Genomic DNA, 25,415 nt, shown 5'->3' with positions numbered 1-25,415 from the left:
GAACGAGTACATTGACGTAATCATACTGAAAACCCAGTGTGCTTCTAGCTCAGCCACTAATATTTTGTCAGTCATTCTTTCTCAGCCCAACCTGACTTATAGTGTTGCTGCAGGAAGGAAAACCATGGGTTCTGTCTTAAGCTTCTTGGAGAAAGAATGTAATCAATCTAATAAGAAATCACAGTATTGGGTCCTACTGGAAACAGTCTCCCCCTTGAAGAACAAATCTGCCTGAAACACCATGTCATTTTAAGAATATAATTTAAGTCAATATTATCAAAATTATATATACAGCCAGAAAAATGCAAATGGAATGCTGAGTGATTTCTACAGCTGAGATTAAGATCATCACAGAAAAACTCTTCTTTTGCCCTGTTTTGTGAAATACTGTGTCACAGAATTATGATAAGGCTAATATCCACTACTAATGCACTACAGAATATCACTTCTAGTTGACAGCTCCATTAAAGAGCAGCATTTTACAGTACTGACAAAGAAAACCTTCACTTAGTTTTATTAACATAATCAGGCAGCAAATACTTGGGTTATCATTAGATGGCAGCAGAGAGGTACACAAAATACACCTCTTTGCTACCATGCTTAGTGGCAATCTAGAGTTGTTTAGTTCATTTCTGATATGGTCAAGTTAGATCCTGTTCATTTTTAAAGAAAGAGTCTACTGGATTGAGCAGTTAAGCAGAAGAAGCTACAAGGTTGCATCATGCTATATGCAAACAATTTTGCAATCCTGATTTAGATAAAGTATTAAGATAAGGTGTTTTAAAGCATATCTCTGTTTTCTACTGCAGTGTTTCTCAACCTTGGCAATTTGAAGATGTCTGGACTTCAACTCCCAAAATTCCCCAGCCAGCATTCGCTGGCTGGGGAATTCTGGGAGTTGAAGTCCAGACATCTTCAAGTTGCCAAGGTTGAGAAACACTGTTCTACTGATCCTTGGCAGATGTTGGGGCATTTCTTTATTGTATGGAATTTATTTTTTTAGAACTTTTGGAAATCTGGAGAAACTTTAAAATATTTCAGTGCAATTCAAGCAAGCCTTCAGCACAATTAAGCTGAATCTATTTATCAAGTTGTTGAATATGGAACATTAGCAAGTTAAGTAACCATGCGGGGCATCAGGATGCTTTGAGAGCTTTACCCTTTCCTTCCTTCCCTTCCCACCCATGACCTGAGAGCAATATATTCCCCACAATAAATTGCCTGGTATAATAGTCTTATGACTCTGTCATTTTATCTTTCTATGAGTCTATTCTGTTACTAACATCAGTGAAATGCAAACATTATGCTGGACTGAGTGATGGGAGTAAAATGCTTTACGATAGGCAAAGTGGATCTGAGAAGGCTCAGTTTCTTCTAAGAAGGATAGGTTTTCAAGACATGTGGTACAAAAAAGAGGTTGGAAGCATTTTCAATTCCAATCCTCCCCATTCCGGATAAGAGAGATCCAGCTAACACCCTTGTGTATTGTGGTACATGCATATAGCCACGGAAGTAATGCTACATTGGAATTTATGGATGCTCAAGATTAGTTGCTAGGAGGCGCTTCTCAGTTATATACAATAAATGCCTGAAAGCATATTCCTACAGTAGATGCAATATGGTTTTGTTTTTGTTTCTTTGGAATGAAGTGTTGCAAATATCAGTAGAAAAAAACTATTTTTAGTATGCTGTAAAACAAACAAACTGTGTGTTTACTGTATTTAATGAGATCTAGTTAGAAATGTTTGGCTAACTACAAACATTTTGCCCACTTCTCTGGATCAATGCCATTTCTGACATATCAGCAGTGAAATGTATCTCCTATTTTTAGACCCAAATATTCTCATCCTCAAGTCAAGGTATATTTTGAACAAAGAATCTAGTTACCACAGCTACAGAATGATATATGATTAAAAAGGATGATTATATATTTAGAAAGATTGCACAATGCTTGAAGTGTATAAGGATGTGTGCTTTCGTGTGTGTGTGTGCGTGCGTGCGTGCGTGCATGCATGCGTACACTCATGTGTCCGCGCATGTGTGTATATGAAATTTGTATCTGTATAGATTTATTGAACAGAAAACAAACAAGCAATCAAAAATACGCCATAGATTAGCAGCTATCCCCTATGATTACCTCCATGGAAGAAGAAGCAGGCTAGGAAAGGTATTGATGTTTTTGAACTTTGACATTGGGGAAGACTCTTGAGAATGGAAATAACCCCCCAAAAACAAATGAATCATTAACAAATAAAATCCAGAGTTCTCATAAGAACTACAAGAGGCAGGATAAAATTATCCTGGTTTGGAGATTTTATGCCAAGATTAGAAATTTAGAGGAGGTCTAATGCTGAGAAATGTAGCACGAAAGATAGGGGAAATGGCATTAAGGTAGATAGACTGAGAATGGCAATGGATTGTGCTATTATAAGACCTGAAAGACCTGATTCAGTATAGATTGTCATGGAATAAATATATCTTTGTGGTCACTAAGAATTAACCCTGATCTGATGTCACATAATCAACAGATTTATACAGAATTATGTGAAAGGTAATGTAGGAATGAATACTGTCCCTGATGTTATGGCTGAAACAGACATATCTGAAAATCTATTTTGCAATACCATTTGTTGAAATAAATTATTTGATCTGCCTGAACAATAATCTATTATTTTCCTAACTTTCATAAAATATTGGGTGAAACATTTTTAACAAAAATTAACACTAATTATAACACATTTCTTCTGGCAGTTCCAAAGAGTCTTTTTTTTAGTTCTTGTAAATGTGCTTGAGATAAATAATATCTCAAGAGGCAAATGTGCTCACGTTATTAATTTGTTATTATATACATTTATTTATATTTAGATTGTAAAATTTTAGGCAAAGCCTTTAAAATATTTTTTCATCAATTATATTGTTTGTCAAGAAATATTAAATGAATATTCTAGTTAAGGAACTATTTTACTGTTTTTGTAAAAATATTTTGAATCTATTCCAACTTCTATTAAAATCAAAAGGAAAAAATTCCAAGTAACATTGCCAAAATGAGTCTTCATTCAAAATCCATCTGGGGATTTGTTTCAGCAGGCCCCAAAGCAGACATTTGAAAATATTTAAGGTCATTTGCTTTCTGTTTAAAAGCAGTACAAGAATACAAGGATGGAATTGGTATATTATTTTCCACATCTCTCCAAATTCACGTGTCTGTAAAAATGATATTGGTGTCTAGTCATTAATGGAATTTTGATATTTGATTTACTGCACTAATCAAAAATATATGGTCTTCATTTTAAAATAAATTTAATTTCACAAATAGATGTCATCTTTCAGAACCCTAGCAGAATTACTTTCCATCACAATATTCCAAAGAATGTATTTCAGATGCTATTTTCTTCCAATTTCCTTATTCAATGTTCAAGGATAATTCTGAAATAGGACAATTTGTTAGACAGGGCAAGCCACCACTACCACCAACACCAATATCACCACCAAATATCTCTCTCTCTCTCTCAATCTCTCTCTCTCTCTCTCTCTCTCTCTCTCTCTCTCTCTCTCTCACACACACACACACACACACACACACACACACACACACACAGACTAATGGTAGGTGTGACCTTAAAAGTTCTTGAAAATAGGGTGAAGGGATACTGCCTAGGGAATAGTGAGATAAGAGACAGCAGAATGTAGTTGGATTGTGAATAGAGCAAGAGGTACAAAAAAGGCTCTTCCTATTTTCTTGGACCTGTAGATGGTACATAAATTATATTTTTATACTTGCAAGATTTTGTTAATGTAATTTTACAAGTAGAATTAGCTTATCTGATCATTCCTGAAAAAGGTCTATTTCCCTGTTATAGACATTGTTAAAGTTAGGTCAGCCATTAGCATGCCTTGGCTACAAGAGAAAACCAAGCAACCATCATTCCCTCCATTTTAGACTGCTTCCAGTCTTACATTCTCTAATTCCTTATAGAAAGCAATTAATGGAAACAAGCTTTCTTGCCTACATTCTGAAAATATTCACATGCTTTCCAAATGCTTCTCAGTGCAAATAAATGAGATCCCAATCAATGCAATTTGGGAATAGTACTTTAATATATATCATAAGTGATCAGAAAAGGAGCCTTCTTACAGGTGATTGTTTCTTTAGCATTGCATTCCTTCTTCATTAACAGGGCTTCTTCTTCTTCTTCTTCTTCTTCTTCTTCTTCTTCTTCTTCTTCTTCTTCTTCTTCCTTCTTCTTCTTCTTCTTCTTCTTCTTCTTCTTCTTCTTCTTCTTCTTCTTCTTCTTCTCCTCCTCCTTCTCCTCTTCTTCCTCTTCCTCCTCCTTCTTTATGAGTTGGAAGGGACATTGGAGTTCAATCCCTGCTGCTCATCCAGTCCCTTCTTAAAAGCTTCCAGTCTTGTAGCACCTACACTTCTGAAGGCAAGTTGTTCAACTGATAGATTGTTCTTCCTGTCAGGAAATTTATCCTAGGTGGCTTCTCAGTTTCCATTTGTTGCTTCTTGTCTTGCCTTCTGGTCAGTGGTGGGATTCAGCCGATTCACACCAGTTAAGGAGAATCATTACCTAACTTTCTGAATAGTTTCACAAACCAGCTATTGGAAGAAACATCCTTTTGTTTTTCCCACCTTACAGAATTAATCTTGTCAGGAAGGCAGGAAGGAGACATTCTGGTGTGCTTCTGTTTTGCTTCTAGCCCAATCCTTAGCTTTATTGCCCTGCTTAAGTGTTTCAGAAACTGCCTCTGAGGTTAAGCCTTGTTACATTGTAACAGCTAATGGTTCTTGGTAGTATGCCTAGACTTAATGTAGTCTGAGCTGCTTCTCTGGAAGTCACCCACCCCTACCTTGGCTGGTACTTTAATTGGGGTCTTAAAGGGGAGGGGTTGTTTTAACAACCCTTTTACACTGTTTTACTGGCTCCTGGTACTGTCCTTTTGGTATATACTTCCAAGAGGCAGGATGCACGTTTGGCACTCTGTCTGATTTTTTTTACTGACTTTCTGGGGGCATGTGCTCTTTCCTTAAATCTGAATGATTTCCTTAGGATATCTTGTGAAGTAAGTGAGACCAGTTGGTATCTTTAACTGGTGCAAATGGATCTAAAGATTGTTTCTCCTGGGTGGGAAAGGGTGCTTTGTCAGTTCACCAAGCACAGAAGTCTCTTGTCTATGGTGATTCTTCAGTCATCCAGGTCATGGTTGTCCCAAAGGTGCTTTTTCAAGAGGTAACTGGACTTTCTGTAAATTAAGAAAGTCCTGTTGCCTCATGAAAAAGCACCTTTGGGACAAGAGTCTCTTGCATTGGTTCAGAGTGGCCAAGGTACATGATTGCTCACTGAGAGTAAGATTTTTTTAAAAATAGGAGGGTGCGTGTGGATCCTCCCTCCAATTCATTTTAGTTTTCTCTCATAAAAATAAGGCTTAGTAACATGGCACCAGGCTTGAAGTTTATTTAGATATCTGTGGCATGTACTAAGCTTGGGAGGGCAGAGACTTGAACCTTGATCCCCTATATACTTCTTTAATTTATCTCTGTAGTTTGGCATTTTGTAACCCAAGTGTGAACTCTGTGCTAAAGGATTTAACTTTATGAGTAAGTTAAACTTTATCATTAACTATTTTAATTCCTCAATGTGCTCTGGTACTCTGCCTGATTTGTTACTCTGGATTGAATATATTGCTGATGAAAAGGAAGGTATTTAGACAGAATTGTTTAGATAGCTGTGACTGTCATTGATCTTCAATGTGTATTCTCCCATTTTTAATCTAATGATTGATATTTAGAGAAGCTTTTTGCAAGCAAAAAAGCTTTTTGTATTTTTATATAGGTAATCCTTGACTTACAACAGTACACTTAGTGACCATTCAAAGTTACAATGGCACTGAAAAAGGCACTTATGACCATTTTTCATACTTACAACTGTTGCAGCATCCCAAGGTCATGACAGGCCAGGCGAGATGAAGCACCCCTCAGCATGAGTGACATTAAATTGGCCATGCCTACCCAGCCACTCATTAGGACAGAGAACCGGTTATTAAGTTATTTGAATCCCACCACTGCTTCTGGTGCTTTGGGAAAAAAAGTTTGAACTCCTCTTCTTTGTGGCAACCCCTCAAATATTGGAAAACTGCTTCTTCTTTTCAAAGAAAGTGAACATTTTTCTTCTTATGAGCCATTCTGAATCAGAAACTGTCTGGAAAGTTTGAGAAGCATATGAGGGACAGAAGATTCCATCACCCTTTCTTTGGCACCTTATTTCTTTTCTCTGTGATTGTGTTGAGGAAAGGCAGAGACAATTCTGGATATTGTATGGGGGGAGGGGGATCTTATGGATTTGGTCCTTGAAAAAGAAAACAGAAACTAGAGTGAGTGACAATATAATATAAGGGTAATATAAGACGTTGTGTTAATCTGATCTTAAAGCATAGGTGACTTTCCTTTTCCCATTTTCTCCCCTTTTGTATGGCCTACAAGACAAAGTTGTTTATATTATGAAACTCCTATAAGAACTCATATCTCTACTCCAGAGAATTTTCAGAGAATCTGGGTTTTTTTTGTTTTGGTTTATAGTGGTGTCAATGCAAACAGTCAGTTAGTTTCTGGTGCTGACTGATAGAAGTGACTGTTTCATTTCATTTCTTCACAGACTCCATACACAGCTTTGTTCTGCTGCAGAACAAAACCCCAGGTTTTTGGGGGGGGGCGGGGAGAGGGAAGGAGTTAGCAATTTTATATCAGAATAAAGTCACAGGTTTAACAAACCTTGCATATGAAATAAAACCACAACCTTGCATCCTTAACAGTTTAAATAGAACATATTCCTTTTAAATTAATTTAAATTTTATTTAAATAATGTCCAAAAGTCCAATTCTATTCAGCTTATTGCAGATGAAATAAGTGAGTTTATTATCCAAGCATTGTCTCTTCTTGTCTGCACAATGAGAATCTGTCTTGATTGTAATTTTATAGGCATTTAGCAGAAGAGAAAAACCTTGAAGCCAAAACATGAAATGAAATGCTTGGAAGTACTGCCAAATGGCACTGCTCTTGGGTGTTAGTTCTGATATTTTAATTGCAGTTGTGATTGAACATCTGTGAATTTCTGTACCACATATCTTAGATAGTGAAATGCTTCCATATGAGCAACTAAAATAAAACAAGCAAAAGAAGTTTCAATTCTCTATTTGAAAATGGAATTAACATGCAGCTGAGCTAGTCTTAATCAAGCAAAACAGTGTATATCAAGCCCTAAAACAAACTGGTAGCAAATGGCACTATCTAACAAAAGGGAGTATTTGCGAAATACAAATATTTTAGCTCCTTAAATCACCAAATGCTAACAATGCAGACAAAAGGTAAAATGGTATAATCCAATCATTCTGTTTTAATGGAAAATGCTTGAATCTTCACTTTCTTTTCAAATAATAGGAAATGTGTACCCCAGTGTAGTACTCCCCAAATTAAAAACAACATTCAACAAAAATTATGAACAAAAACATTTTATTAAAATAGATTTACACTCCATTACATAATAATTTATTTTAAAAGAATCCCATTGTAATGTGAAATTTGGTGTTACTAGAAGATACATTATACTGTATATAATTTTAAAAGTTAAAAAACATTCCAATATTTTGGGAAATACTGTATGTATACATAGCTTAAAAATTCCTTTTTAGAGTAACTTCCACAGTCAATAGAAGTTACATCACTCCATTTAATCAACAGACTACCAAGAATCAGAGACATAACAACCAACTAGTTTTCAACAATAAAAAGGATACACATACTATTTTTAGGATTTAACACCTTATCCCACAAATTTTCCAATACCCTCTGTAAACATCTTCCAAAAATATACAGAAATGTACCTCGATTGCTATCTTTAAAAAAAAAAACCTCCCTAACCTTCCTAAAAAAGTTTCCTAACCTGATTTAAATTGACAGAACAAATGTTATTAAATATTATAGAATATTATGTAAAGGTAGCTTTGTGTGAAGATATAAAATACAATTCATTTTAAGAAATAAATACTTTACTTTTTTAAAGTTAATTCAAAACTAAAATATATTTGATTTAACCAATATTATCAATATTAAGGTCAATCATATTTTAGATTACATATTAGGAAAAATCTACTACTACATTTTTGTTTTGGGTATTACAAGTATTCATATATATTTTTAGAGATAAATCCTAAATGTAATGTTCATCTTCAAAAGTCAAATTCTATTCTACCATGATCAGAAGACATACATTATGATTATATTATTTCCTATATAAATCACCAAGCATACATAGTATAATTTTTAAACAAAAAATCTTACTTATTTAAAGAGTATATAGGTTGCTTTAGTCAACCAACTTTGAACAACATTACACACCTTCTAAAACAACCCTTATAACGAAGTCTATATTCCATAAACAGAATGAAAAAGACCCACCAATGAACAAAGATAGTCATATTTTCAATACTTGGATAGAGAGTCTCATGAACAAGAGAGAAGGAAGCACCAGAATACTGGCGTGATATTATTCAAATTCTGTTCATTCTACAGTACTAGATTTGTAAGAGAGTTATATCTGTGGTATAAAGGATAAAAAACTAAGCCTTACACCAAATAATATCTTAGGCAAGTATTGCTGATAAATGGCAGTGCAAGTAATTAATAGAATTAACATTATTTGCAAATATTTCAGGACAATAAAATAAAATTATATTTCACTTCTGAATTTTCACCACTATACATACTCTGTATATGTATGCCAAATAACAGGCTCTTATAAAACAGCAGTCTCCAAATGCTGAAATTTTCTTCATAGAATATGGTCAGAGAGTATGCCTATACCAGTGATGACATACTCCCCCCTTTTTGGGGGGTTCCAAACCACTCATGTGCACCTGCCCACACCATAATCTAATGCCCACATGGCCCACCCCTGCACATCTGTGTGTGACACCCTCCATGTTCCCCTCACCCCATGCGCATGTGCATGCGAACCCCCATACGCTTGCCCCGCAGATCCCATGCCAAAACAGCGCTGGGGGAGAGGAAAGCCTCCCATCCCAAATCAGTGCTGAAAGAGGGGAAAGTCTCCCTTCCCCCCTCCCCCAGTGGTGTTTTGCGAAGGGAGGATTTCCCATTCTCAGCCCTCTTTTGAGGAGAGGCTTCTGAGAGGGGAAAAATCCTCCCTTCGCAAAATAGCATTGATAGGGGGGAAAGGGAGGATTTTCCTCCTCTCAGCACTGTTTTGAGAAACCTCCCTTCTCAAAACAGTGATGAAAGGGGAGGGGAAAGCCTCACAACTCAAAACAGTGCTGGGTTGGAAATCTCTGGAGATCTGAGAAGGCACGGGCTGCAGAAAGTGAGGAGAAAGGTATGTGCGTCCATCTCCCACCTGTAGGGTAAACCCAAAAATCAGCTGGCCAGTGGGAGGTGCAAGTGCTGGACAACGGCTCACGTGTGGGACATGTGCCATAGGTTCGTCATCACAGGCCTATACTGAGATTTGGTAAGCAAAACAGTTTGGCATCATGAAGCAATAATAGCAATTACTCGTGTACTATTGGGAAAAGTTTTCAATTAACAATAATCGCGCCTGGGTAAAACCTCATTGGGTACAATACTGCCACTGCGCAAAGCCATGCCTTTGCTTATTTAGGGCTACATAGATTATGAAAGTTAGCTATTATGAAACTTATTTTCTTCAAACTTTGTGCATTGAAATATCTGTAGATATTTAAGAGCAGCTGTATGAAAAAGATATCAAATTATTAATTTATCTATAGATAAAAAGTTGAATGTGATGAGTAAGGATATTACACCTTCTAGCAAACATTGCTTATAATATAATAACAGAAATAATTAAACAGGAATATAAATATCTGAAAGATCCTGACTGTACTTATTTGAGAGCAAAGCCCACAGTATGAACTTTTTTTTGCCTTATTACTTTTTTGCCCTATTAGAATTAAAACATCACTGAGTTTAATGAAATTTTTAAAATATTTTTTTTAAAAATATTTTTTAAAAACATTTAAAAAATAACATACATTGCATTAAACAGTCAATTATGCTGACTGTTATAATTTTGTTTTTATTTTAATAAGGTGCAGTTTCATCAATTCTAAACAGATACATGGAATAGCAAAATGAAACAGCAATCCTATATGTGCCTATTCAGAAAAAAATTCTATCGAGTCCAATGAAGATTACTCCATTATAAGAAAATACAGAGATGCAGCATGTTCACTATTAAATAACTGATTTATTAATTGCAAAAATGACCCATGATGTTTAAAAAAGTACAAATGCAGGACATATTTTGCATAAGGTGACTTTATTGTACAAAAATAAACAATAAAACAAATTTATTCATAGTAAGAAAACATTTTACAAAGTAAAAGAATTCAAATTCATATTAGTCTTCTTGGAATTAAGAGAACTAAAACTGTAGGCTCCTTAGCAACTCATTGAACAATCTTCCATCTTTAAAAGCTAAAAATTAGTCAAAATCCAGATGTGAATTTGGGGTCCCCTTCTGGGTAGTTTATAATACACATACAGTATATAAGACTATTGCTGTTGCTGATTCTGGATGGGTATCAATTCCATCTGGCATTTTTCTCTTTTAATTCCTACTTCTTATGGTGCATTATAGTCATTCCATTTTTCAGAATATCTTTTGAATATTATAAGTAGTTGTACCTGGAAATGCAGATGCAACTAGTGAACATTAGGAAGACTCATTTCTCTTTACTTATCCAAATCAAGTTCTATAGATAAGATTACAGAGGCATCAGAAGTGTTGGTCCTAAAAAAGCAAACAATGAAATAAACTTGCACTTGCTCCTTATTAAATTTCACACATTTTTATTTATATTACTTATTTTTTAAAATAATGGGTGTTCTAAAAGTCTTTATAAATCATAACCTTTAATAAATCTATAGTTAGAAGATGCAGAGGCATCTGTCAAGATCATGTCTTCAGATTAAAATAACCTTGAAGAATACAAAATTAAGTGGGTAATTTATACAATTAACAGATTGTAAGTAAGTTATGATTGTACCTGTTATTTCTGTAATATCCTTGTCAATTGTATGTGAAGATTTTTTTAAAAAGGAATCAATTCAGTGAATCCTATAAAAGTCCACTATTATTAAGTAAAGCTAGTATACAAATCTTGATAGGAATATGTGATTATTAGGAATTTGGCCATATATGAATATCTTAATTTATGGATTAAAATAATATAGAATTTAAGACATTTAATACAAAGGCATAACAAAAAATAATGTAATTTTGATTGGCATTCCCGAACAATAAATAAAATCACATATGTGCATGTCTTTCTATGTGTATATATGTGTGTGTGGGTGTGGCATGTATATTTCTCTAGCTTTTAATGGACTTCTGCTGATTAAGATTGAAAGATGGGGTATTATTAGTTGCCAATAAATAAAATAAATAAATAAAAGATGAGACATGAGATGAACAGAATTTTGATTAAGCTATTGAAAAAGTTTATATTTGTCTTGTTGAAGGGGTAAATGTCCATTTATTTTAATTTAGTTTAATTTTTCCTTTTCTCACCCAATTCCTCCTTTTCCCACTTTGCACTTTCTATTATTTTCTTGTTTATATTATTTTGTATTAGTAATTTTAAATCAATAAAGACCACTGTATAAAATATCACACACACACGTGTGTGCATGTACACACACACACATATATATGCATAGACACACATACATGTATATATACCCGTATGTGTGTGTATGTGTGTATGTTTGTGTGTATAAACACACACACACACACACACACACACACACAACACTTGTTTTGTCTATTCTTTCATAAACATCACCCAATTTTTTTATAAATAATAAATAAATTGCATTTCAGAAACATAAGGTATTTTGCTCTGATTAGCACTGACATTTAGGAATATTCTAAAATAGGAATGCATCAATACATTATACTTCATACATTTAGTAATTTGTCCTACACAATTGGACAAACTGTACAAAAACAATATTAATATATGTATGTATGTAAGTATGTAAATGTAGATGTTTATATAGATATATGGAAATTATTTTCTTATATATTTTTTTGTATATATTTTGTAGTTGTACAATTTTTTATGGATTCACCATAATAAATAATCCTAGCAAATTAAAATAAATTAGACCCTCCTTAAAACATAAGAGCATTCCTTATGACTGATACGCTTATGAAAGACCTAAACAAGATGCACACAACATATTTAAAAACTGTTGTTGTCATTTTACTTTTGTGTATCTCTCACTGTCCATTACACAAGTATTAAAAGCTTAGTTCAGCCTCATTTTTATCTCTTTTTCTTATGCATAATTTGTTTTAAATATGACGGTATCCTTTCCATCTGTAGTGCTAAAGTGCACTACAGATGGAATAAACATATTTCATTTGTCTTTGATCTGGAACATTAACTATTTTAAGTAACCCCCTTCACTTAGTGGCTTGAAGCATTTTATAGCTCAAATGAATGGTCAACTTTGTTGCTTTTTCTATCCCCCCCACCTTTCAAAGCTCCTTCTCCCACATCAATGATGAGTGATTGACAAGAACAGGTTGGGAAGAAATTTCAAGGTACATTAACCATGGAAAATAAGGGAAGAGAATTTAGCCCAAATCATGGATGCATTCCATCTATCTGAGATTAAAGCCAATCCTATTTAAAATTCACCTGAAGCACTAGAGAGATATTTGCCTTTGAGATGCCCAGTTATTTCTCCAAACCATCTTAATGAAAGTTAAAGTAATTGTGGTAAGATTTTGTATTTTACCATAAATGGCAGAGGGGAGGGGAGTTGCCTCAATTGCCAGTGCGTCTTTACTCACATCAGTTCAAAAATAAGCCTCGCTTTGGTGGAAGTTTAACTGTTTATATATTTGCAGCCAAATACAGCTTTTCCAGCATACCACAACAGTACAGAACAGGCAACTTTAAAGCTGCTACATATTAATAGATATGAGAAGGGAAGGAGAGAGCGAAGGAAGGAAGGATTTTCCTCAGAAAGATCAGCAATAGAGAAGGCTGCATTTCATTTCATCCCGATATACTGGAACTGCCAACTGAAATGATAAAACATAAGGCATACAAAATTCAATCAGGGTTGTTAAATTCTTTTGGAAAAAGAAAGGGACAGAAAACTAGTATTGCAACTCCGGCTTTTTCTCAGATTCTATAGCCATCAACAACTTTTTTCAGAAAGAAATACTAGAAAGAATTATCACAATGATTTCAGACGATTATAAACATGGTAAGAAATAGGATCCAAAAGTGCAGAAAACTCTTACCAGCCCCAGACGATCCGCAGTGCAGCGGGCGACCTGAAGAGCATCTGTTGAACAAAACTTTTTTTTCAACGAAAGTCTGCAAAACTAATTTCCCACAGAATCAGACTCAATTTCCGTTTAAGCCACTGCCTCTTGCAATTCACATACCCCCCCCCCCGCCGCCAATGGTAGATGAAACTGACGCGCGGGTGCGTGTTTTTAACCAAAGCACTGGAAATCTCATGGATTGGGTCTAAATATCTGAAACATCAAAGAATCAAAACGAGACTTTTGGAAGTGCGTGAAGGGAGCAAAAATAACCACGATGTCCTTCATTTATCAAGTTACTTTGTTGAACTAATGTGAAGTAACGTTCTTTCGAAGCGCACTCGAATTTTTCCAGACAGCTGGGACAATGCAAACGCGGTCACGAAGGGAGATGAAATAAAAGTTTCGCTAAATGGGACGATGTCGCATATACGAAGGCGGAGAACGTTGTTTTGAAAGGTCAGGAATCGAGGGTGCCTAGCGCTGCCCCCTCCCCCGGGATAAGCGGGATTTTTCAATGAGGCACGTGTTCTTGCGACGAGTGTTTTGTGGGTAAATGGAAACAGAGAGAGACACGAGACAATTAGTTTTCCTGGATATTGCTTTCGAATCCGTTTTAAGAGAGAGTCCAGCGTGGGGGCGCAGCATTGGCTTCACCCGATTTGTCAAGGGCAGTTTGTTACCTGGGTATTTTCGGGGGATTTGCAGTAATTTCTAAACCGCCGGTGGGCCCGAGTTTTCGATTTGTTAGGCGTGACAAAACGGGAGGAGTCCAATCCTGCTTCTGGGACACTCCCGGCTCTGCTGAAAGTGAATCAAACTGATCTGGCGGGAAACGATTCTAGCGCGGTTGATGCACTTCGGCTCCGGCACTTCCCAGAGCGTCCCGCATATCCTAAAGTCACTTTGTCTCAAACATGTACCTTTCTGGAAACCTCCCCCCCCCGCACTTGCTCCCTTTTGTACTTATGCTTCATTGGCTTAATTTCACCCTATCCACAGCTTGCCCTTCAAAACGAGGTCCAGCATAATAAAGGCTCAAAAGCTGAACTTCCTTTCTGCTTAACCATACGGCACCCAAATCTGTAGAAAGAGGTGCCTAATTTAGAATATGATTCCACAAATGAACAGAATGGGCTCAGTAATAATTGAATTATTTGCACCTGATGTTTTGAATGAAAAGGGTATGTGTCCATGATATATGTGGGTCCAGACATCCTTAACAATTGCTTAGCTTATACCAGGGTTTTTCAATCTTGGCAATTTAAAAAGGTGTGGACATCAACTCTTAGAATTTCCCAACCAGCATGTTGATAGCTGAAATTCACACTTCTTTTAGTTGTCAACATTGAGAAGCACTGGTCTATACAGTTTCATCCTGAAAGCTCCACAAACAGAACTTCACAAGTCCAGGGATGATTTCATAGGAAGATCATTTATTTTATATCATAGATGTTATGCCATTCTGCACCTGATACAAAAGCAGATGCCACAAATGTATCCACAAAGTAATCTGTATGGAGAATGTAATGAAAAGAATGAATTGCCTGTAAACTGTTGGACTCATGATCCACCAGTTGTCCATGACTTTACCCTACAGGCTTCAGGTCTCTATTGGGCCAATGGCTCAGAACTTTTCCAAATCCAGATGCTTGCTGCAAAACTGTAGACCGGTTCTTGTTTTGCTCAGCCCAACCATTTTATAGAACTTTTTTAAGGGGGAAAGAAATGGAGCCAGAAATATTGAGAAAAAAGAGGATATAAATCAGTCAATCAAACAATGAGGTCTTATCCAACCCGATTTGTATGATTTAATTGGGTTGGATAACTTTTTGGGAAAACATTCTGTACTATTTTTCTCTACTGTAAATATGTAAGCCCAAATTATTTTTCTTCTAGTGTAAAATGACACTTTATAAGAATTCGTTTATTGGTTCATTCATTGCATTTGTATCCACAGAACCAAATGCAGTGTAAATAGGTTACCTTGTTCCTAATTTAATCATTTATAGGAAGTAGCAATTTATATAATGAATTGACACTGAAGCAGATTTAAAATAATTCCATATTTGTGGCACACCCTGAGAATTACTGTTTGGACATTATAATGAGAAAACCTGAGGACTCTCTTATATTATGAAAACCTCTATATTCATAATTAATACAATAATCGCAATCAGTACTAATATAAATGGAAGTATTATTATTCTTATATTGTAAACCATGACAAAAGAAATTTTCCTTGGCATTATTTTGTAATGTCAAGCCTTTTATAGGTTTTAAGTCACACAATTCTAGATAGCAACCCAAAAACCTATGTAGTTTTATTAAGATACACTATCCATTGATACTTACTCTATAATGCTTGTGTAATTCCATGGAAAATAGTTGTGAACAAGAAAAAGAGAGAAAAGGATGCAAGGAAATATCTATTTGCTAATGAAGAGATAATCATAATTGTAATATGATACATTCTGTGAGAAACCGCTGCCTCTGTTCCAGATATATCATGAAATATACCTGTTCAATCTGAACATTTTAGAAAATAAATTAGCCAATGTGATGTGTTAAGAATCTCTAACATTGGAAACAAGGACATGAAACTGTTATTCAGAACTTTAAACCAATCCATGGACTTTTAAAAGCTCCTTCATTTTTATCCCATTTTTATCTACTTTATGGGATGTTGTTAATTTGACTTCAACAGTACTGTTTTCAAAATCATCTAATTCAGAAAAAGCTTGCCACCTAATGATCCAATGGCAAACTTCTAACAAAGTCACACACCTGGGACCTCTTTTGCATCACAAATGATATGTTTAAAACTATGGCTGATCATGTTAATACATTACTATGAAGGTTGCTTTTTAAATGTAGTCATTGATGATTGAAAACTGCAATCATCCAAACTTTTCCTCTGTGAATAAACAGGCTGAAATAAATGGATGCTGTTAATTTGACTTCAACTTTGGCTTGAAGATTGGTTGGAAATGAATTGAAATTTTACTTCATTCTCAGCATTGTTACTTTCTGTGTGAAGATGTTCTAAGTCCATAATCAACATGAATGTAATGCTCAGTGTGCTAGCCAGAACTTCCTGGAACTGTGTTGTATAGATAGAGAAATATACTTGAGCAACTGGATCACAAAAGCCTTGGCAAGGTGAAAAATGCATTGAATAGGAGATATTTCTGATTTGGATATTCCCAAATGATAGAGATTGTTTTTAAATGTTCAGCAACCAGGATCATACAACATGATGACGCACAGTAATGCTTGAGCTGTAGGAGAAGACTCCTACAAGGTATGGCACTTTTAAGGTGACAAAAAGTGGAAAGTAGAAAGACATTGAACCATGCATAGGAGCAGCTAGTCCTGGGCAATATGGATTCACTTTCACTCTCCAGATCATTCAAAGTTGGCCAGAGAAAGAGCAGGCAGCTGTAGAGTCACTTGGTGCTTTCACTTATACATTCTTCTTTTTTCTGGGTGGCACAGTCAGAACCTTGGCTCCAATGCCCCTATTTCATATCACTGCACTACTTAATTGGAGGTGAATAAAAGAGAAATGATAAGAAAATGGTCTCTAGAAGGTCTAGTGAGAAGACCTGGGTTACACCAAGAAATATAAGCAAAAATAGTCACCTTTCCTTGCTCACATCTGGAATAAGCCAAATCCTTTCCTTCATGCTGCTCAGAAAGAAAACTTTACTATGCATCACAAAATGTCTTAAAGAACATGGTAGCTAAATATTGTCCTTCCAGGCTTTCGTAGTTGCACTTTCTGGAATATCCTTATTTCTTGTATATCCATCCTAGCCCAAAAGAGGTAATAAAGAAGTAGAAGTTCCAGATGGGACAGGTGTGCTTATCTTACCTGCCCTCTTTGTTCTGCGCCACATAAAGGCAAGATCTGAGCCTTTATGGCCCGCACGTTATAAGGGGCGTGTTGGGCGGAGCTCGGCGCTGGAAGGGCCACGGATGAGGGCAGGCTGGGCCCCCTAAAGGCTTCTCGCGCAGAGCTTATTAAGGTCCTGAAAGTGCCTGCTTCTTGGGACTGGCTCGATTCCTGGCAAGCAAGAGCGAGGCTGAAGTGGGGTCGGGGATGAGGGCAGCTGCAGGTCGTTGTTGGGGTGGCTGTTGGGCTGGCGTTCGTATGTGGTCAGCGCCGCGCCGCTAAGCCAGCCCCCGGCTCACGTTACACACTCCTGTATTTATAACTTCGGCGAGGCGCTTCCCCCTCCGAGCATTAGCGCGGACCACCTCTGTTCCGCCGCCTGCGAGCCCCGAGCGGCCGCTTCTTGAAACATCCGAGCGAAGCCACCGTCGGGATTGGTAGCCAAGCGCAGGGGATCTGGATTACACCCGGGCGTCGCGGCGCGCAGCCACCGGCCTTAGAGGTGGCTGGGAGGAGAGAGGAGGACCGGGTCGCTCCTTATCCTCCGGCGGGCGTTCGCTGGCAGTGGGGTGGCCGCTCGGAGCCCTGCCGCATGCCATGGATCACACACTTTTCGGCTGCCTACGCAGTCCCCACCATTCCCCTGGCCAGGGCTTGCACCCATTCTCACAGTCTGCGCTTGCCCTGCACGGCCGCTCCGATCACATGTCCTACCCGGAGCTCTCCGCGTCCTCCTCCTCTTGCATCATAGCGGGATACCCCAACGAGGAAGGAATGTTCGGCAGCCAGCATCACAGGGGCCACCACCACCACCACCATCACCACCACCATCACCAGCAACAACAGCAGCAGCAACACCAGCAGTCCTTACAGACCAACTGGCACATCCCGCAGATGGCTTCCCTGCCACCGCCTCCACCGCCTCAGTCCGCCTCATCCAGACACAGCCTGTGCCTTCAACCCGACTCGGCTGGACCCCCGGAGCTAGCCAGTAGTCCCCCAGGACTGTGCTCGAATTCATCAAGTTTGGGAACAGGCACCCCGACAGGAGCAGCGTGCGCTCCAGGAGATTACGGCAGGCAAGCGCTGTCCCCAGTGGAGACCGAGAAAAGAATGGGCAAGCGGAAAAGCGACAGCTCAGGTAAAGCCACCTCCCTTGCGTTTCATCAGTCCGGGAAAGTGGTTCTTATGTGTGTGGTTCGTGTGTGTGTGTGTGTGTGTGTGTGTGTGTGTGTGTGTGTGTGTGTGTGTGTGTGTGAGAGAGAGAGAGAGAGAGAGAGAGAGAGAGAGAGAGAGGAGAGAGAGAGAGGTGATGATGATGAAGAAGAAGAAGAAGAAGAAAAATAAAATAAAATCTGGGATGGGCAATTGGTCAGCTCTGAAACAACATTGGATCGGCATTGGATTTGTTTTGGAAGCCTTCGGCGCATGAGCACTTGATAGCTCGTGTGGTAGTGACAAGACCCCAGTTTTAGCATGCGAGAGCTTAGCCACTGGTCTATAACTACACTAATTAAAAGACTATACTTGCCGCTTGATGCCACATGATAGATATTTTCACAAGTGTTAATGACTTGGATTAGGACACCTTGGAGTTAGAATCATTGAACTCCTGTTCTAAGAGGTTGCCGAATCCATGAAATCATAGCCTTTCTAAAGAATACCAGGGACATCCAATATTCAGGGTTATTCTTGTCAACTATATTGTTTTCTATAGATTCTACCTAAGGAAAAGGATAGGGCTGTATTCATGCTCACAAAAAGTATCATTCCCCAGTCAAGGAGTAAATTTCAGTTTCTTTTTAGGACTTACCATCCAAAGTATTTCTGGGACACTGGTAGAATTGAAATAGAATTTCTGCTGTAGTTTTATCTTGGTTAGGCTTATAGAATGAAGACAGATTGCATAAAAATGCAAATCATTCTACTTTTCAAATGAAGTTGTAGATATGAATGCCTAGGCCTCAAAAAGTACATAAAAATAATCAAATGAAAGTGTATGTGTATAAATATGAGTGTTTGTATGTTCCTGCTCTAAGTACAATTATTTCATGTAACTTAAGGTAAGTTAGCATATTGGCCCACTAATTTCACAAAATTTGTTTTGTCATCCTTAGTTGGATGCTTTTGATTTATATTTGTACTATTAAATACATGTTTAAATTTGCTTTTATATGTGTGTGTGTGTGTGTGTGTATCTATGTGTATATGTGTGTGTGTGAATACTTATGTGTGTATCCACACACACGTTTGTATATATTACAGTATGTATATTTATTTAGAAAAGAATTCCAAGTTTTGATCAAGTAGAAGTCATGGTCTACTTTGAAATTTAACAGTGCAAAACTATCCATAGTTATATCTGAATTGTTAGGGCTGTTATATAGAAATGTATTTCATTGACAGTTTAATGCAAAATATTTTGAGTCCTACGCATTTTGAAACTTGTTGTACTCTGTCTTGTAGTTTAGGAAGACAAACTGAAAAGCTGATTTGAATTGCTTTTAAAAAACTATGTTACAAAATATACTTTTCTATAAAAATGGTTAAATGGGTAAGAAATCTTCAGGCAGTCCTGGATGAAGGACGTTTCATTATAACACTGCTAAAGGTAAGAAATAGATTTGTATATATGCACACACATTTTCACACACATGCAATAGTGTGGTATAATGCTGAGTTTAGACAGAAATCTGAAGGATTTCTATCTATGAGTAAAAATAAGAAGGAAGCTGAATCTTTTACTAACAATTCTATTTTTTTTTTAAAAAAATGGCTTTTTCAATGGTACATATTTGATCAATTTAGAATGGTTTCAACTATTTTCTGTGTTAATTAGATGAAGAAAACTAGAATTATAATGACTTTTTAAATTTTAGTATAATTGTTGCCTTGTAATTGACAAAATAAAGTGGCAGGCTAAATATTTGAAAGAGACATAAATAGGCATTTATTTGAATTATAATCATCTGTCAATCAAATAAAAGTAATTATTATATTCTAGAGGCATACTGGTTGGTTGACTTCTAAGGATAATGCTACATAATGCAGCATGTAAGAAAAGTGCTATGTAATAATTAAAAGGAAATCCTCATAAATATTAAACATTAATATTAATCTCCTTTAATATTTATTAAAGCTTAGATACCTAGATGATTGAAAGTTAATTACATTATATCACTGTATGTTATATTAAAAAATATTAGAACACAATTCTATAAAACTTTGGGAGTTAGTCTTAATTATCATTTTATGCTTATGTTTTACAAAGAAAAAATTCAGCCTGACTAACTTTCCAATATAAGGTTATAATATCAATTGGCATTCATTGGTATATATCTATCTTTCATCTTTCTTATAAAGTGTAAAATACACTACCATATACTTTAGAAAAGTATTTTCCTTATATGTAACTATGAATTGAAAATATCAGATTTAAGATAATCATATATTTTCATATGCCAAATGTTTCTGTATATATTATCATAAATAGAAATATATTTATTTACATATCTGAATATTTTATGGAACTGTATAATACTTACCATATTTGTATCTTATCATTTCTTATATTTACATAAATATATTTAAAATAAAAGATGTAAAGCCATAAGAGATACATAAGAGTGTGTTAATTAAAAAAAACATTTATAACATAAAAAAATCTAGGAAGAGTTTCACAAGACATTTAAGTATATTGAATTACAATGGTTGAGATGAAACAATAGATAAAATATTCTTTAGTTATTTCTGCAGTACAATAATCTCTGGTGCTAAATTATTTGTGGAATACGTACAATCTAAATAGCAATGTGTTTGTGCTTTGCTAAAACATTGGCATAGAAGCTATATAGAAACAGAGATAACAAGGCAAGCCTGGAAACTTCATTGTTAGTCTTAGGCGTAGGGACCGTGATCTTTAAAAAAATCTTATTTGTTCTCCTTTAGGGCCAACATGATCCCATAAAGAAATCTAGGCTGTTGTACAGGGTGACATTGTGGTTTGTGGGTAGCACGAAAATGGAAAGAGGCTTCAGGTAAGTAATGACAGAGAGCCTCAGTATATACAGATAGTCCTCTACTTTCAACAGTTAATTTAGTGACTTAAGTTACAATGGACTGAAAAAAGTGACTTAAGACCATTTTTCTCACTCATGACTGTTGCAACCTCCCTGTGTTCATGTGATTCACATTCAGATGCTGTGGTTCATATTTATGATGGTTGCAGTTTCCTGGGATCATGCGATCCCCTTTTGTGATCTGAGAAGTAAAGTCAATGGGGAAGCTATATTCACTTAACAACCATGTTACTAACTTAGCAACTGCAATGATTCATTTCACAAATGTGGCAAGAAAAGTCGTAAAATTAGCCAAAACTCACTTAACAAATTTCTTATTTAGCAACCTAAATTTAGGGCTCAATTGTGATCGTAAGTCAAGGACTACCTGTACCAAGGGTGCACATTCGGTACCAGGAGATAATTCCAAAGGGAAATAGACAATTCTCTTTGCTTTTATCTACTTGAGATTTTGGTAGCTCAGATTTGATAGCTGCTTCTGATGCTGTTTATTCCTGTGATGACTGATACTGAAAGTGGACATCCATGAGTATTACTTTAGAAGCCAGCAACCTCTAATTATGCCTCTGCATCCCAAAGAAACTCAAAAAAAGCTGAACAAATATAATTTTTAGTCTGTCTTATACTGATGTTTCATGGACAATAAGGATTCCCCAGCATATAATAAAATATAACAGAAACCCAGTACAGTATGATGTCATAGTAGATAATATAGTAATCAAAAGCAACAGACCATTGCTTGTATTTGCTGATAAAATATACCCATTTTTTCTTAAGATAATGCAACATAAGCAAAAAAAAGTTGATCATTTTAAATGACACATATTGTCTATAATTTCTTTTTTATTCCTGGAAATATTGTGTAATATTTATAATAAAATCTTAAATATCACAAATGAATTTAAATCTTGTAAAACTGACAACTCTAAAGGAAGATATATGGTTAAGAAATAGGAAATTAGATGATAAGAGGGGGGGGATATATATTTTCACTTCTTTATTCTTCTACCATTACTCTGTTATTGGAATTCCAAAATATTATGTAGTATATGTCTATCTTAATTATTTTCTTGGGCTGATAACACATTCTCATCTTCCTTTCATGTGATGCTATTGTTTGTATTAAGGTCTCAAATTAAAGTGCTCTGATCCTACAGCCCCTATTTAAATAAAACCTTACAAGGCCAATTAAGTTCAGGGGGCAATTACATCAGTTTAATAAAATGATGATTAAAAGCTAAAAATATTTTAGCTTTTATTTTGGATTGCTTGTTAAAATATTTAACAATCTGTCCATAAATCACAAAATTAAAAAGAAATGGATACATTTTTAGATATATGTTTTAATTTTTTTTTCAAAAAATAAGAAAATAAAACTTTTCTAAAATTCTGAGTTATATTGTTGCTATCCCATATTTAAACATCAGACAGAAAGTTTATGTGCTTTAATGTTTTATATAAATGGTTATAATTTTGCAATTCTATGCAAGTACAATTGATGTACAGTTTTCTATACTGAAGTAGCCTGATATAGTAGTCCTATGGATAGAGATTGTCCAGAAGTAATGTTTGATGGATTATTTTGTAAATATTTAGTGTGGTTTCCAAGAAATGCCTTTGAAAAAAACATGTACGTTCAATGATATACATGTTGGAGAAAATGATTTGATAAATGTGTGTTAACAAAATGAATTCATTGCTTTTAGTAACTTCTAATTACTCTCCAAACAGTTCAGTAAGAAAAATGACCTGTATATCTTTTCAAAATGAACACTGTAACTGATTCATCAAAGTTCTTAAACCTTTCAGCATGCTGTTAAGTGTAAACAAGCAAATAGAATTCTTTGTGATTTTCTACTGGAGAGAGTTAATTTGTTAACGATACTAGGTTTCATTATCAACATGCCTGATGTCTATTGGGACTTGGGGTTCCTATTTCTTAAAAAGCAACTTTCCATGCCACATGGTGAATTGCTTTTGAACTATTGTTAGGACATGGAAAATGCTCCTATATTGAAACAGGGAAAAATTTCCATAGGAAATGTTTTGGTCATTTAAGTTGAGCATTTGGTTCCTGGTTAATATTGGTAGCACAAGCCCTAATATTTTTCATTCCATTTGTCTAAATGGTAGACACCAGTACCAAATACAAGCTGCTTCTGCAGTCTCTCCAAATTAAAATGCAGTTTTCCATGTGGTACTGGGTGTTGCCTTATCAAAATTCCTGCTTATGGGGATGTGAGGGGGGAGAAGGAAGGGGGTTTATACTATATATTTTTTAATCATAACTGATGATGATGATAAAAGATGATTTCACATTTACTTTAAAATATCAGAAAAGATAAAAGTGGGTCCCTTCTGCAGGTAGCTAATTTGAAGTTTAATGCAAAGGGGAAAAAAATCTTAATTATTTAACATATTGCACTTATTGGAGAAAAGAGTTAGTTTCAATTAGCAGTTAGCTTCCTCCCAGTAATTTAGCTTTAAAATGGGAAGTTTTATTTTAAGAATCACTGGAATTTATCTTAATTATCATGGGTTGGAACAAGTGTGTTTTAGTATTTATTGCTTCAGTTTATAATCAGCTTCTCCCACTCATAAAAATTATAAGGTAATAAAAACAGGTTGTAGCCTTTAATTGTAATGATTAAATCCCAGTGGAAAAAAATATAAATATATTATAAATATATTTCAAAATATATTGGTTTAAGGGAAATTTCTTAATTTAAGGTTGAAAAAGTCAAGGCCAATTGTAGTTTTTCAATTACATAGCTGGAATAGATTCTTTTAAAAGAAGCAATATACATATTTCCGGATTCTAAGCAAGACATATTTACAGTCTTCTGTTCTAGTCTCTTTCATTCTCTCCTCTCCTCTCCTCTCCCTTCCCTTCCCCTCTCCTCCCTTCTCCGTCTTCTGATTTTGTCAGTATTGATTATCAACTTGTTTCTGAATTTCATTCAGTTCCATGGCATTCAGAATTTACAAGTGCCATCCCGCAAATGATATTACTTTTTTCTTTACCACAGAGGAGAAAGTCATGTTGACCACCTTTTCCAAACATGATTTGGCAGCAAATTATGGATCTCCCAAACGTGGGCAATTTAACTTAACACCTTGGCCATACTTGGCAGGAAGATCACAGCTTGACTTGATTAGAAATTTAATTTTAGACCAAGAATAAAGCCATATATTCCACACCAACGCTCACTCACACATACAAGAGGTGATTAACACTAGCAGTCAGAAGATGTAAATGGCCGTTATAGTCTTCAAGCTTAAATGTAGGGCTTATGCTCCTGTCTTCCTGAAATAATGGATATGGTATGTATTTGATGGTTTTGAAGCCAAGCAGCTAAACACCATCTGTAGCCTGGAATCCGTGGTTCTCATTTCAGCTGTTACGCTATTATATCTTAATATGTTCTTGTGTGGCTATATCATAGGTGGTTTTTAGTAGGTTCTGACCAGTTCTGGAGAACTGGTAGTGGAAATTTTGAGTAGTTTGGAGAACCGGTAAATACTACCTCTGACTGGCCCTCCCCCATCTATTCTCTGCCTCCCAGTCCCAGCTGATTGGGAGGGAATGGGGATTTTGCAGTAACCTTCCCCTCAAGTGGGGAGGAATGAAGATTTTACAGTATCATTCCCCTACCATGCCCACCAAGCCACACCCACCGTCATACCACGCCCACCAAGCCACATCCACAGAACCAGTAGTAATTTTTTTTAATCCACTATTGGGCTATATGTCAGGCCCAAGACTAGAGATAAGACCAATCAAGGATCATGTTGCTGATGTAATCTAGTTAATTAAACAGGACATCCACTAAAGATTGGTTTTCATATGTCTGATATGTCATTGTTTCATTCCAACGTAAAATATAAAAAGTGGCTTAAATTAATAACTGCTGAAAGTGCTACCTTATTATTTAGAAAATATCAATTATAAGTATTTATAATAGCAATAGAAGAGCTTTTCTGATTACTTTTAAAAGCAAGATAAGAAAAATCTTTGTTTTCCAATGAAATAAATTAAAAACTTTCCAAGTT

At 35.8% G+C, this 25,415-nt stretch overlaps 1 protein-coding gene and 1 pseudogene across 1 annotated transcript in view; one reads left to right on the top strand and one right to left on the bottom strand.

The window, feature by feature from the left end:
* Window positions 1–9,529: 9,529 nt before the first annotated feature.
* Window positions 9,530–9,656, bottom strand: LOC148045807 (U4 spliceosomal RNA; annotated as a pseudogene).
* Window positions 9,657–17,391: 7,735 nt separating this feature from the next.
* MEOX2 (mesenchyme homeobox 2) overlaps window positions 17,392–25,415 on the top strand; it is a 54,724-nt gene continuing 46,700 nt past the window's right edge. The window contains exon 1 of the mRNA XM_014076119.2: window positions 17,392–18,424. Coding sequence (XP_013931594.1) covers window positions 17,881–18,424 — 544 coding nt within the window. The 5' untranslated portion in view covers window positions 17,392–17,880. The remainder of the gene's footprint in view (window positions 18,425–25,415) is intronic.

Source organism: Thamnophis sirtalis, unplaced genomic scaffold, assembly GCF_051295495.1.
Source record: "Thamnophis sirtalis isolate CommonGarterSnake01/CBP01778 unplaced genomic scaffold, rThaSir2_p1.2 scaffold_4, whole genome shotgun sequence".
Lineage (NCBI taxonomy): Eukaryota > Metazoa > Chordata > Lepidosauria > Squamata > Natricidae > Thamnophis > Thamnophis sirtalis.
The sequence above is the reverse complement of the archived record's forward strand: the minus strand, read 5'-3'. Positions and strand labels throughout refer to the sequence as shown.